Here is a 14,901-nt window from a genome sequence, read left to right as displayed (position 1 = left end):
GCAAAGGCTTGTCCACGAAATGGTCGGAGTACTATACCGCTAGGCGAAAGGAGAGAAAGGCCAGCTCGGAAAGCCAGGAGCGCGAGGTTCAACAAATCAAGGCACAAGTGGCGCGGATTCCGGAGATCGTCGAAGAGCAAGTGCGAGACCAACTGGGAGCGACGATCACCGCCATTATGCCTACCTTGGTTTCTGGGCTGCAGGCGTGGATTGCGGGCGGCCAACAGGGGCAGCCCCCGATTCCCAGCTTCACGGGAAGCAACTCGCGCAACGCGCCGGCGGCGCCATTGGTGTCTCCGGCAGAGGCGGCATTGGTGTCTCCCGCGGCGGTGCCGGCATTGCAGCTTAATACACCCGGGTGTGGGAAGAATACGCCGGCCGGCACCTCGGCAGCAAGCGGCCCCTCCGTCACTTGCACATCCGCCGTTGACGGTGCCTCGACATTAGCTGAGCTCGACGCCATCACGGTAACTAATTAAGCCTCTTGGCCGATGACTTCATCTCCTTGTCTTTGACTGGGCATTCCTGACGCCCTACATGTTTTCGCAGGGCGCCGCCGACGTTCCGTGCACTCTCCTGCACTTCGTGAACGACGAGTTGGTCGATGTCGCCAAGGGCAGAATCGTTCAACCGGGCAGCCGTGTGTTCCACGGTAATCAGATGCCACCCACCGTTTATAGGGTTCAACTGGTTCGGGTGCTGCGGGGCTTCGACGACATGTTACCTCCGTATCGACCCCATGGGGCCGATGAAGATGATGTGATGACCCTCAACGCCTGCATAAACTGGCCCATGCTTTGGCCGAAGAGCCAGATTCGTTTGGGGGCGGGGGACACCACCCCACAAACAACACCGCCGGTCGTGCCGGCGCCAAGCCATGGCAAGACCCCCGCAACGCTACCGAACATGCCTGACATGGATATGGCACAGGATCCGGACATGCATATGGCATAGGATCCGGACGACACCGATGACGACAACGACGGTACATTTACAAACGTCGATAAGTACTTCAACGAACATGGTTACGGTGACGAATTCTCAGGGCCTCCTTCTCAAGAACCCAACCCTGCAAAAGACGATCTAGCTGGTACCACGGAGAAATCCAGTTGCAACAGGCGTCGTCTGGCGTTCAGTTCTCAGGAGACGCCTCCAGCTGCCGCCTTCACCGAGCCTCAGATAGCCGAGGTGCCAAATATTATCAGCCCCAACACACTCAAGAAGGCTGTTTGTGAGCAGAACTCGATCCCATTACATCAGAAGAAGAAGGGACGGAAAAGAAAGAATAACAAGGGTGCGAGCCAGCCGGCACCGACTACGATCCGTGCTCAGGACAGGCCACCTACATCTAATGATATCTTGAGGAGGGTGCATGTGGCGGGTAGGCCGATGCTACCGACTAATCTGCTCAATGCTGCAACCTGTGCTATGCGGAGTCTGCATGACAGTGTTCTTTCTTTGGAGAAGTGGCGTCTCTCCGAGAATGATGTGGCATACCCGGTTTTCGTGGCCAAGGTGCCAGAGGGCAAGGGCTTTGTCGATAGCGCCATCGGGGGTATGATCGTCCTGTGGTTTGATGACATCTTCGCTATGTTTAACCTTCATCCGCTGCACTACACCTTTGTTCGGCTATTTTCGCTGAGTATGGAGATGCGGATCATTAGAGATAAGGCCCCGGACATCGTGATAGTCGACCCCTTCTACATGCGTGTCAAGATCTTGGGCAGCGCTGGGGACCGGCAAGTTGCGAGTTCATACCTCGAAGGCGTCATTCTGGCAAAACCAGATAAGGATAACTTCCTCGTGCCTTACTTTCCCGAGTAAGTCATACCCTCACCGCCCCGTAACATATGATTTCTTAGATTTCGATCGTTCTTTTTTTTCTAACATTCCGTGTTTTGTGCAGTGACACATATTGCACACTCATCCTCTTAAGCCCGAAATATTCCATGGCCACGTATTTCAACTCGGAATGTCAGTTGAAGAAAGACTACACAAATATCAAGAAAGTTCTTGATGATGTTCTCCCCGGCTACGCCAGATCTGGAGGCACCTTCAATAGGCCAATTCGTAGGTACGACAAGCACGTGTTCGCCCACAAAACGACGTTCCCCTGCGTCAAGCAGCCACCTGGCGGTCAGAAGGATGCCTACTACGCCCTCCATCACATGCGGGCGATCGTATGGGACCATAATCACCTTCTGCTACCAAATAATATCAAAGATTGGGCCGCAAGCTTGTCGGCAATCCAGGACGCGGACATCAGACAAGAAATTTTTTGCATCCAATCGGAGTTTGCGGAAATTATCCATCAAGATGTCCTTCATACCTCGGGGCAGTTCTACCTCAGATATCAACCGTTCAACAGTGAGATTGAAACAACGCTACAAATGCAGGCAGACAACGCCCGCGATTTCATGACCATCACGACAGACGGCGGCTTCATCCACGCTCCGGTCCCTGAGTCGAGTCGAAAGTAGTGATGCTATGTGTAGTTCTGAAATATCGATTAGCTTACGTTGTAATTAAACTTTAATGAACTTGTATGTCTCTTTAGTTTGGACAGTCGCTCAACTTATATGTAATCGATGCTATTTATTAGTAGGACCATGAATCGTGCTATTAATGTCTTGCTTTTCTCTTTCGATCCTTTTGTTGCATACTTATATATTGCTTATGTATTGTCTGTGAATTGCTACTAACATTTTGTTTGGCTAGTGCATAGAGATGCCGTCGTATGTCGTGTACAAGGGTAAGGTTTTCGGAGTCTACGACGACTGGGAGGAGTGTCGGAGACAGGTTCACCGTTTCAGCGGTAACAATAACAAAGGGTACACCACTAGGGCGGAGGCTAGATACGTGCGCTATCTAGCGGGAGAGAGGAGGGAGCGGAGGAGGAACCGGATGCAGACCAGTTTCATCGCGATGATGCTAATCGTGATGACCTCAGCTCTCTTCTATGTGATGGTAGTCTAGATGATCGATATCGACTTGTAATGTGAAGACAAACTCGCTACCCGCAGTCTCGATACTTGTAATGTTCTAACTTTGTTCGATATTTTGAATTCGGAGACTAGCTAATATGATGAATTGTATTCGGAGACTAATCTTCTATTGTATTCGATAAATCTGCTGTTGCTGTGTGGTGCTGTCTATATTCTGTGCAGTAATATATTTTGTAACCTGTGCAAATATTAGAAAAGAAAAATAATAATTTCTAATATTCATACTAGTGGCGGACCATACAACACATTAGTGGCGCACTGCTGTAAAAATACTAGTGACGCATTGTCTATTAGTGCGCCATTAGTAACCCAGAGCAGAAGGTAAATATGACCCCCTGGGAGGCATACTAATGGCGCACCATGGGACATACTAATGGCGCACTGCCTGGTGCGTCACTACTATCTGATATACTAATGGCGCACCCATGTAGTGCGCCATTAATGGCGAAAACAGGTGCGCCACTAACAGGCCTTTTCCTAGTAGTGCCTAGCGAATTCATGATCGTTAATAAGGACAAGGAAGTGATTCTCTTGCCTTATCATCCCATGTAAGTCATCCGCACATATCCTTTCGTCAGTGTTAATCATTTCTTTGTAACATGGAGGCTAATTTGAGGTGTACTTAATTTGCGCAGCGGGGGGGGGGGGGGGGGGAGGGCACCGTCCTCATCATTCTGTTCTCGGAATACTCCCATGCGATGTACTTGGACTCATCGAAGAACCTCAGTAAAAAGGATTACAAGCACATAAAGAGTGTTCTCGATAGTGCCCTATTAACCTTCAGCCTGTCTGGTGGATATATCAACGTGAAAAAGTACAGGAATCGCGGGCTGGCTTTCGGTCATAAGACTGACTTCTGCTGCATCCAACAACCACACACCAATATGGCTGATGGATTCTACCTCATGCTCACCTGCTCGAGTACAGAAGGGATAATCAACGCCTTCGCATGTCACCTACTACCAACGATGCCGAGATTATCAGCTGGGCCACAAGCATAGGAACGACACCGGATCATCGAATCAGAGCTGAGTTTTATCATGTACAGTGTGAACTTGCCCAAGTGATCATGAAGCAGGTCCTCGAACCAACATGGATGTTCTACCATGGGCCAATCACGCGGGAAGATGTCCGAGCACTGCTACTCGCTCAGTGTCTGGACCTTAAGCCTTTCAAGAAGCTCGGGTGCTTCCTCCCTGTCTATGAAGATTGGACCGCTGACATGGAGGACTGATTGCTGATGACAATGTGTCACTACTATCTTTCTATGGCAAAACTTTGAATTTATGCATGGCGAAACTATGTGATGTAACTAAACCGTGGTCCTGAATTAGCGTAGATCGCTCTAGTTAATTAGTTTGGGTATGAGTAACTTCGTCATTTATGTTTACTATTGGTTGCTTGTATTTTGCTAATTATGTCGCTTTGTTTTCTTAAGTACATTATGTTGCATATTATTGTTCAATTCATCAACTCACGATGCAGGTACATAGATCAGAGATGGCGAAGGGCTACCACGCCGTGTACGTTGGGAGGGTTCCAAGAGTCTACGACCACTGGTCAGCCGCTCAGGCCAGGTGCACAGGTACCCGGGTGCTAGCCACAGAGTGTTCGACAGCAGAGCCGAAGCGGAAAGTAGTTACTTGAGGTGGACACTCCAGCATGAGCAGGGCGGGACCGCCGGTACTACATAGTCGCGCTCTTGCTCATGTTGATCGCTCTTCTCTTCTACATCATGGTTTAGATAGAGATGATGAAACTTGTGTGTGTGTGCCATGACCATGCAGTTGCACTTATTGGAGACATGACATGATCGCACTTGTGTATCGCTATTTTCAAGATGTGATGATATTTGTGTTGAATGATGATGATGATGGCATGACGAGACTACTGTATGTTTATGATATGATGAGAATAGTGTATGTTTAGTATGAGCCGATGAAACTATTGTATAGAGCCCGCATAAATACCGCACAAGTACATAGAAAGCGCGGATCGATGAAAGCAGCAACATTAGCAGTAGCGCTGTAAATCACCTAGCAGTAGCGCTGTTGCAGGAATCGCTACTGCTAAGAATACTTACCAGTAGCGCTGCCCATACCAGCGCTACTGCTACAACTTAGCTGTAGCGTGGTAGCAGTAGCGCTGGACCCAGCGCTACTAGTAGGATTTTCCCTAGTAGTGATTTTGTATCTTTCTCTTTTACTGATTAACAAACTCTAATTTGTAGACCTCACACGAGACAAAAATGTTTTTATTACTCTCTTGCTAACTTGTGGACCTCACACGAGACAAATATATTTGTATCTTTCTAACTTGTGCTTTAATTGCTTTATTAGTTCTATAGTACTGCTGGTTGGTTGGTTTGCTCTCTTGCTTTTTTTTTTTACCATGGTCACTTGGTAAAGTTCAGAAGGCTTAAAGTTAGCTGCACACTCGTGCCACAACAAGCAGTGGAGTTGCTAGCCTTGCCATTCGCTCAAGAACATCCAAAGTGAAGTGGCTTCTTCTTACTTGCCTGCTCTGCTCTGTTACTAATGGTGATCATCTTTTCCCCAAATTATATTTTCCTCTTCCCATATCCCTCACTGGTATGTATAAAATTTTGATTTCCCCAGTTTTTGCATATGAACATAATTTTTTCTGTGGAAAACTGGGTGTCGCAGCAGCACGCTGACGAGGATGAGGAGACGACCCCACTCTCGCGCCACCGGCCCTTCTTCAGGGCCGTCATGTGCAAGATCCACGTCCAGAAGACCTAGCTGCTGGTATGATATGACGCTGCAAGCCTGCAACAATGGCGGCTAGCTTCATAATCAAATGGCCATGCCCTGATTTCCTCTGCTTCTTTCGTCGGACCATGCAGATAATCCCGGCTCACTTCCAGCGCCGGCTGCCGGTGAGGAGCACCGCGGCGGTGCCCCGGTGCCGCAGGAGCTCGTGGATCATGAGCTACTGTGGCCACACAAAGCTGAAGAACCTGGACGCGGGCTGGGCGGACTTCGCCATCGAAAATTTGCTGCACGTTGGAGATGCGTGTGTGTTTGAACTGGTGTCCAGGGATGCCGAAGATTTCAGCAAGGGTGAGGTGATGCTCGAGGTGCAGGTTACCATGGATTAGCCATCGTTAGACGTTCGTGAGAGCTAAGCTTCACTTGTTGCTGGTGCAAGTCGATTCAATGTCTTCTTGTAAGCCATCGACCACCATATTATTACCTTGCATTTCATTCTCTAGGTCTATGTGTCTTCTTGTAATTTGGTCAAGACATAATCGGTTTTCTCAAGACCGAGTATTTCATCATTCCTCATGTCTATTCTTGGATAGTCATTTGTTCAAGATAAGCCATGCATAGACTCTTCGTCACTTCCACTTGTTTTCCTCATTTCTTCTGATGGCCGCATGTGCTTACCTCAATATTTGTGAACACTATTGCAGACCGGCCAGTGTGCTCTCTCCATGCTCGGGTTATTTAACCACCTTCCTCTTTCTCCCATATAAGAATTGTCCGTCGAAACAAATGAGGTACTCCTCCATGCTTCAAGCTCAACACCTTGCTCCCACATACCATCTGTTAGCAAAAGCAACAAGGAAAACAAGAGAGGAACGGAGGTTAGCTTGGGAATAGGATACATCAGAAATGAGAAGTCTAATATGCGCAGTGTAGCATGGTTCCACATGGATAGACTTCGTTGTCCACCACTGATTCTCATCAAAGAATGTGTCTAGGCGGTTGACTTGTGCGACTGCGCGGTGCGACGATGACTAGATGCCAGTGCTTTGGCGGCCGGCGGCTGCTGTGTGCCTCTGTCGACACCAGGGGTATAAATGGCGGCTGCTCTGCTTCTTAGTCATGCGCTGCGACGACCCTGTTAGAGTTAAGCAAAAATCTAGGATTGCACGTGCATGTGTGTCCTAGTTTGTTAGTATTGTAAACCGAGTAGGATTAGCAGTGCTACACCAAGTCGGATAGCTAGCAGTCTATCATATATATATATACTTCATTCATTCATAAATATTTGTTTTTTTAAAGATTTTAAATAGACTATCATATACGAATGTATATAGACATATTTTAATATAGATTAACTCATTTTGCTTCGTATATAGTTATTTGTTAAAATTTCTAAAAAGACAAATATTTAGGAACAAAAGGAGTATCTGTGTGTACCCCAGCCTTGTACCACAACCAGAAAACGAAAAGCAATAAAAAGCTCAGAAGCTACACGCCCCTGCGGCAATCAAAAAGTCTTCCCGATCGTTTCTTACGTTCGCCACGTTGCGGAGAGACGTGATCGATCCGATCCACTGGAGAGCTAGCAAGCCAGGTTCACGTACAGCTACACCAGCACGAATTGCTCCTGGAGATCAATAAAGCTAGCTGCTTGCTTGCTTGCTTGCAAGTTTTGCACGTCCGTGTTTTCAACTCCTGGTTAATTGATCTAGTGATCTTTTTTTAGACAACCTTGCCAAACTTTATTCAGAACCTTGAATGTTTACAGGTACAAAAGACAACTCCCCCGGTTGGCCCAACCACACGTGGCGACCAAAGACGAGTGTCAAAACATGTTTATCAAGATTGTAAGCCTCGTAATTCGAGCTCCTAAACTCATGAACTATGTTACACGACGAAAAGTAACGAGAACAGTCTATTACTTCATGTATTATAGCTCCATACTCCGTCGCCAATTTCTTCTTTATGCCGTCCACCACTGTCTTGCATTCTGAGGCAATATGTATCCGGTTGACATGCACATCCTCAGCCAAGGCTTGTCCTTGTATAGACAGTGCCTCAAGCTTGGCAGCCTTAGAGACATGCTTGAACTTGATCGCCGAAGCCCCCAGAAAGATACCAAACTGGTCCCGACATATAGCCGCCGATACTCCAAAGGTTCCATCACCTGAGACTGCCCCATCTACGTTAAGCTTTGCATGGCCCTCTGTCGGCGGCTGCCATGTTGCCGGCCGAATCATTGCAATCCTGCTGCTCACTGCCGGCGATTTTTCAACTATCTGGAGATCTTTGAGGAAGGTCATGACAAAAGCAATGGTTGAGAAAGGACTTTCATAAATCTCGTCATGTATCACCCGTCTTCTTGCTCGCCATATCGCCCATAGCGTCACCACCATACGAGTAAATTCCGCATGGGACAGAGTATCATGCAAAGTAAAGAGCCAGGCCCTTGCGTTCATTGACAGAATCTTAACCATAGTCTCCACCGTTTCTTCCGAGCACAAGTACCAGATGCTTCTTGCCATTATGCAGTCTATGAGGGCATGTTTCCAGCTATATTGTGAAGAGCATAATGCACAGGCCTTCATAGTGGAGATGTTGCGATGGTGGAGAAGATCGGCTGTTGGGGTTGTTGCATGGCACAGTCTCCACAGGAACACTTTTATTTTTGAAGGAACTTTCATCTTCCAAAGTGATGTCTACACTCCTTCTTCCCTGGAGTCATTCGTGTGACCCCCAGCCGGCTGCAGAAAAGATCCGTTCCTTAACTTCGTCCCAAGCAAAAATTCGTGTGACCCCTTTCATCCTCTCCTCAGGCCCAACAATCAGCAACTGTCCTCGTGCATAGCGGGATCTTGAGAATGCTCTCAGCATCCAAAGGTATAAACACTGCTCGCACCCTTTCCTCTCGCCAAGAGGAAGACGATCTATCAATCAACTTCGAAACCCTAGTTGGCTTATCTTGTACAAGAGATTCTATTGGCCTCATCATCCCCGACCTTGCTAACCAATTATGATCCCAGATTTTTGTTTCTTCTCCTCTCCAAATTCTCCTAAGTCCTTGTGCAAGAGCTTCACTTCCATGAATAATCGCTCTCCATATTTTCCATGGATTATCTCCTAATTGAGCTTCCAGGAAACACGATGCTGGATAGTACTTCACTCGCAATATCCTGAAGCTCAAAGCCATTGGGTCATGTAATTTTCTCCAGGCTTGCCTAGACAGGAGTGACAAGTTAAAAATCTCAATGTCTGTAAAGTCAAGTCCTCCAAAGGGCTTTGGCTTGGTGCATACATCCCATGACACCCAGCAAGGTTTTATCTTCCCCCTTTTGCTGCCCCACCAAAACTGTCATATCATTGAAGTTACACATTCACAAATACCTCTCGGTAATCTGAAACAAGACATGGAATATACAGGTATGGCTTGAGCAACAGACTTTATTAGCACCTCCTTACCTCCATATGATAACAATTTCTCCATCCATCCCTTGATTTTTTTTCCCAAACTCTATCCTTCAAATATTTAGAAGTTCCATTCCTAGCATGACCCACATCAGTAGGCATTCCTAAGTATTTGTCACTCAGCTGCTCATCATGTACTTGAAGGGTGTCCTTAATGCTGTCTTGAACCACTTGGGGACACCCCTTACTAAAAAATATGGATGATTTATCATTGTTGACTCTTTGCCCCAACGCATTGCAATAGGTCTCTAGCAGGTTTGAAACGACCCTTGCCCCCTCATTACTAGCCTTGAAAAGTAGCAGGCTATCATCAACAAAGAGCAAGTGATTGACAACTGGTGCTGTCGGCGCCACCTAAACTCCCACAAAAGCTGACGATTGAGGAACCATTGATCTAGCAATCTAAAGCCAACAGACCCTGAGTTCATGCTGGACTAGTTGTAATTTATTATTTTAATCCAACACTGGGCTGGCTAAGGCCCAATCGGCCTTGCCGTTGCTCCGTCAGTGCTTGCCATACCAGGGAGCAGCGGTGGCATTGTACTAGGTTTTCTTGTTTGCCGTACCCGGAATAGTGGTGTCTTATGGTTTTATTGTCAAAACGGTGACTGATATTTTTGAAGGGGAGAAGCCAACAGCCGATGATTTTCTGCAAAATCTGATACCGGTGAGGATGGCGCTGTACCAGACAGTTACGAAAGTGATCAACACTACACCATGTTGTTCTCGGTCCCATTGGGGGAGCCTAAATTTATTGTTTGATGTATGATGTTTACTGGGCTCATAACCCCCTATGTGAAAATATCTTACCGATTACTTGGAGCTGTTGTATCGGATTTTGTAAAATTTTATAAAACTCTGCAACATAGTGAAGTCCAGCTTAATATGTTATTGTATTTGTTATACTGAAATTAAATGATGGGCGTTGGAACTCCCGTGGATTCAGCACATGAACAATAACTCTGGTTTAGGACGCTAGTAACGTCCACACGTGTGGTGGGAGCGACATCCGCCCACATGCCTTATAACATATAGACTACGCCACGTCACCGCATGCATGCATGTGAGAATCTATTTTATTCCTAGTTTTTAAAATGTTTTATCTCTTAAATGAAAAATTCGATTGAAGATCCGTTTTCACCATTAAATCCATCGCGACGAGATCTTTGAAACTAGATCTCATAGCAATATGTTTCGACGAATTTTTTTGGGTTAAAAGTTGTCATGTCTATTGCATATGAATTGCCATGGTGTTTACACTGAAGTTGCCATGATATATTTCAGCTATTTTTTCTACATTTAAAAGTAAATTTTGACATATTATAAAAGGGAGAATTAAGAAACTATACTTTCCATGAACCATAAACTAAAATTGCCATGATACATGCATTTAAAATTGCCATGGTTCATACAAAAAATAATTTTCATGGTCAAAGTACTGGAATAGCCATGGTCAAAATACTAAAATTGCCATGCTATATAAACTAAATTTGCCACATGACAACTTTAGTGTAAACACTATGGCAACTACGGTGTAAACATAATGGCAACTTCTGGGCAATTTTTTTTTCCGTTGAAACATATCAACATTGGATCTAGTTTTGAAGATCTCGTCGAGATGGATTTAATAGTAAAAACAGATTTTTAATTGGATTTTTAATTAGGAGATAAAACATTTTTAAACCGAAAACGAAAAAGATTCCCGCTGATGTTGTCTGCTTTGACGTGGCAAAATGAATAGTAATGGAGGCATTTGGGCCATGTTGCTTCGTGCCACACGTGCGGGCGTTAACATTTGTGATGGTTTATGGATGCACCTTGGCAGCTCCATCACATGCTAGGAAGCTTTCCAAATGCAGAAAGCAACAAATACATTCCAAATGTAAAAAAAAGAATACTTTCCAAATGCAGTTAGAAGTAAAGCTACTCATTTTTGGGGGAAGCCGCACTATATGTGTGATGAATTAGTTGACTGCAATAACTTTATTGTACTATTACTTTTTTGACAAAGGGTGAATTTTATTGAGTCAAAATGAAGCATCAAGCAGATACAAATACAATGAGCAACCACCTCATTAGGCCCTTATTCTATCAGTCTCTGCATAGTTAGGATGCACACAACTAACACCAGGGCTCACATACAAATAAATGCACTGGTAAATAGCAAAGCCATATAAGACGAATGCTATGCCTAAACGAGGAAAAAAGAAAAGAAAAACTATTCAAGCGATCAGCGATTGAAAAAAATAAAACAACGGTCATATCCACACCAGTCATTTGTTGACATTGCAAGGACAACGAGGTTTCTTCAATAAGAAATGCCTTCATCAAGGCATCGACACTCAAGCGCCGCCCTCACCGGATCCAACCATCAAAGACTAGAATCAAGGTTTTCACCGTGAAGAACAAGTCCGAGCATATTTGAGCAATGTCTTCAATAAGGTAACTACACAAAAATATCAACATTGCTAGGTATAACCAACTTGGGTTAGCCCTAAGTTTTCACTCCGGATGTTGAGACCGGGTACTAGAGGAGATCACCACCTCTTTTTCATGATCCCAACAGCTACACACGTTGGGTTAGATATCCAATTGCGGCCACTGCACAACCATACACTTTGCGTCATGTTGTCGTAGATTGCATCTCATCACTGAATGCACACGGGCCCGAGTGAGAGACGGCAAAAGTCACAAAGGAGCCTTCTGGATGCATCCCACAATGTCATCAGTATGAGCCATCTGAAGTAACCACCTGATCTGGAATTCTCACGAAGATCATTCGGTGGGCACAGCAATCCGCAGTGAGGCTGTAGCCGCTGCTAGAATGGCAATCACACAAAACGACACCGACGACGGAGCACACCACCGCTGACATGCATCACCCGAACCAGGAGGGAGAGTTGCAATGTGGCCAAACCTGCTCAGCCCACCACCTCCACTTCTCCAGTACCAGAAGTTCAAGCAGCGACTAAACATTGTAATTCATGGTAGAAAAGATTCAGTAATGATGCATTCATTATTAACTATACACAATGCATGAGGATGACAATAATGCTCTCAGGTCTGGCGCTTGTTTGAGAAGGTGAAGACACAACATAAAAGTAATAGATGGTCCCTTCGCAGAGCGAAGAAGAGATTTGCAAAGCTGCCAGAGCTCAAAGCTTAAATCAGAGATAAATAAAATTTTGGGAGGTGCACCCTTCCTGTTTACGTCACGACCAAAAGTTATCAATATCTTCCATGCTAAACACATTAGTGGCGGTTTCCAAACGGTAAAAGTAAAGGTTTGTCCCCCCTCCACCAACAAACACACTTCACGGCTAGCCGAACCCATGGGTGCCGTCCATACCAACAACAATTATGGAGGAGTTTTGTTTAATTATTTACACATTTTTTCTTTTATTTCGGGACCGGGAATCCCTATTACCGCCATACATAATGATTGTAGTCATCAAGGATCACAAGGTAAAACCGATAACCGGAAATGTTGTTAATGGGAGAGGTCCATACATCTAAGTGTAGCAACTGGATAGGCAAATGAGTACAACCCTTGTTCAAGAATTCATCCGATTAACCAGTTAACTTGCCGATTAATCCCTACTCATAGGGTCCCCGAGTAGCCAATTACCCGATAAATCGTCCGATTAATTGATTAAATGGCTGATTAACTTGCCGATTAGCCTATTAATCCCCTACTCACCAGCCGACCGAGCAGCTTCCAGTTAACGATTTCCTCAACAATGAGTACAACTAACTGAAAATTGGAAGGGTAAACACGCATGTTTGCCTAATCGACAGGCATGGCAGTGATGTCGACGACTTGCTAAAACTCAAGCAGAGTTGGGAGGCACTGAACGGCGGCCGCCCCGGGGTGCCCAAGGAGCTGGTGCAGCAGCTCCGTAGTGGCCACGCCAGCGAAAGGGGGTGACACCACACTGCCTTCGAAAAACCATGTCGTCCAGTGCACCCTCTGGCAACACAGGATGTTAGAAGGGAGAGAGGGATTTGATGGAATTGTTCATGTATTGCTTGAGCCTCAGAGACATATATATATATAGGAGTACATGATTATCTTGGAGTACAAGGCAAGGTAGAATAATATCCTATGCTATCCTACGTTTCCAAATAATCCCGATACTCAACATCCGCCACAGTCACAACGGTAGCGACACAGACAGTGAGACTGGAGAAGAATCCGAAGGCAAACCGACGAACATGCCCCTCACAGTCGTAACGGTCGACGCATCGCGGAAGGCGTGGCTGGAGTGAAAACCGACGATGTTGCTTAAGCAAGGCGGTAGCCCTTTGTGCCGTTTGTCGAGGTAGCCGAGAGCGTAGGTGGTGTAGCCGTGCGTAGAACGCCGTGGTCGGTGTCGAGTCGGGGGTCGCCGGTGTCGAGGTAGTCACCGTGGAGCCGCAGAAGAAGAGCAGCGGCGGCGGCGGCCTAAGGAGGAGGCGGCGGCTAGAGAAGGAGCGCGACTGCGGTGCTCGAAGTAGGCGATAATGAGCCCAACAGTGTGACGAAGACCGGCGCGAACGGTGACGTTCCCGCGCCAAGGGAGGTGGCGCGGCGCATATCAGGTGGAAGTCAACACGAGTGGACGGCAGTAGACTATGGGCCGCAGCGTTACAGCCCGAAGGGGCGACACAACGGCGGCGGGCAGGTCGGGGCGATGGCGGGGAAGACCTCAGGGCGGTTACAAGGATCGCGTGCCTCGCTCGCTACGGCCCGACGGGGCGACGCAGTGGTAGCGCGAGGGTCGGTGCAGCCTCAGGGACGGCCTGGAGCGGACGACCTCGGTGCGGAGATTGACCCCGGGCCGCGGCACTACGGCCCGAAGAGGCTACGCAACGGCAGCGCGGGAGGTAATGCAACCACGGGAACAGCCTCAATGCGGCGACGGGGATCACGTGCCACAGCACTACTGCCCGAAAGGGCAACGCAGCGGTGGCACGGATCGGTGCATCCACGGGGAGAACCACGGGGCGGCGGCGCTGCGGCCCGATGGGACGACGCATCGACAGCCTGTTGCTCGATCGGCGAAGGGGTGCGTTGAACTCAGGGACAAGGCGGTGATAGCCGGCGTAGATCGACGAGCGGGCCGACGCACGGACGCGGTCGTGAGGAGCCATCTGTCGCGCGAGGCCGTCGGGTCGAGACGACGGACGGGCAGACCACGAGTTCCCTGAGAGCCGTTACGACGCAATCGGACTAGCTAGGCACGGTCGCCCTCGTTGTTGACATATCGTCCTGCGCACCCTCTGGTAAAACAGGGGTCGCCGAGTCGCTCTACTTCTTGACGAGCGAGCGAGTGCTATTCCACGTTGAGCATACTTGTCACGACATTCATTGGACCGACACCAAGTAGCAATACAGTGGACGTGATCGTGGATGCTAGTCAGTGATGAGTAACATGAGTTGTGCTAGCCCTGCGACCTGGTGTGTATGGGAGCTACGCGTTAGACCAGATAAGGAAGTGGTATTCGGTCGAATAGAAAAATAAAATTGGCCTCAGGAACAACTGCAAGGCTTTTTCTTCGTTTGTAACTTGAAACATTTAGATAACTCCTTTATAAATTAGTAAAACTCCATATAACTTTCATGGAACGTTTCCTTCAGCATCTTCAATTAATATTGTGACTACAACTTCATTTTCCACCTCCACATGACAATCTGTTAGCATAGAACAGAATCAGGA

At 47.1% G+C, this 14,901-nt stretch overlaps 1 protein-coding gene across 1 annotated transcript; it reads left to right on the top strand.

The window, feature by feature from the left end:
* The first annotated feature begins 5,479 nt into the window (after positions 1-5,479).
* LOC125518132 (B3 domain-containing protein Os06g0112300-like) lies at positions 5,480-6,170 on the top strand. Its single transcript, XM_048683070.2, has 2 exons — positions 5,480-5,752; positions 5,794-6,170. Exons 1-2 carry the CDS (start codon positions 5,633-5,635, stop codon positions 6,124-6,126), a joined length of 453 nt encoding a protein of 150 aa, XP_048539027.1. The 5' UTR covers positions 5,480-5,632; the 3' UTR covers positions 6,127-6,170.
* The last annotated feature ends 8,731 nt before the right edge of the window (positions 6,171-14,901 follow it).

Source organism: Triticum urartu, chromosome 7A (genome assembly GCF_056163025.1).
Source record: "Triticum urartu cultivar PI428250 chromosome 7A, HENAU_Tu73, whole genome shotgun sequence".
Classification (NCBI taxonomy): domain Eukaryota; kingdom Viridiplantae; phylum Streptophyta; class Magnoliopsida; order Poales; family Poaceae; genus Triticum; species Triticum urartu.
The sequence above is the reverse complement of the archived record's forward strand: the minus strand, read 5'-3'. Positions and strand labels throughout refer to the sequence as shown.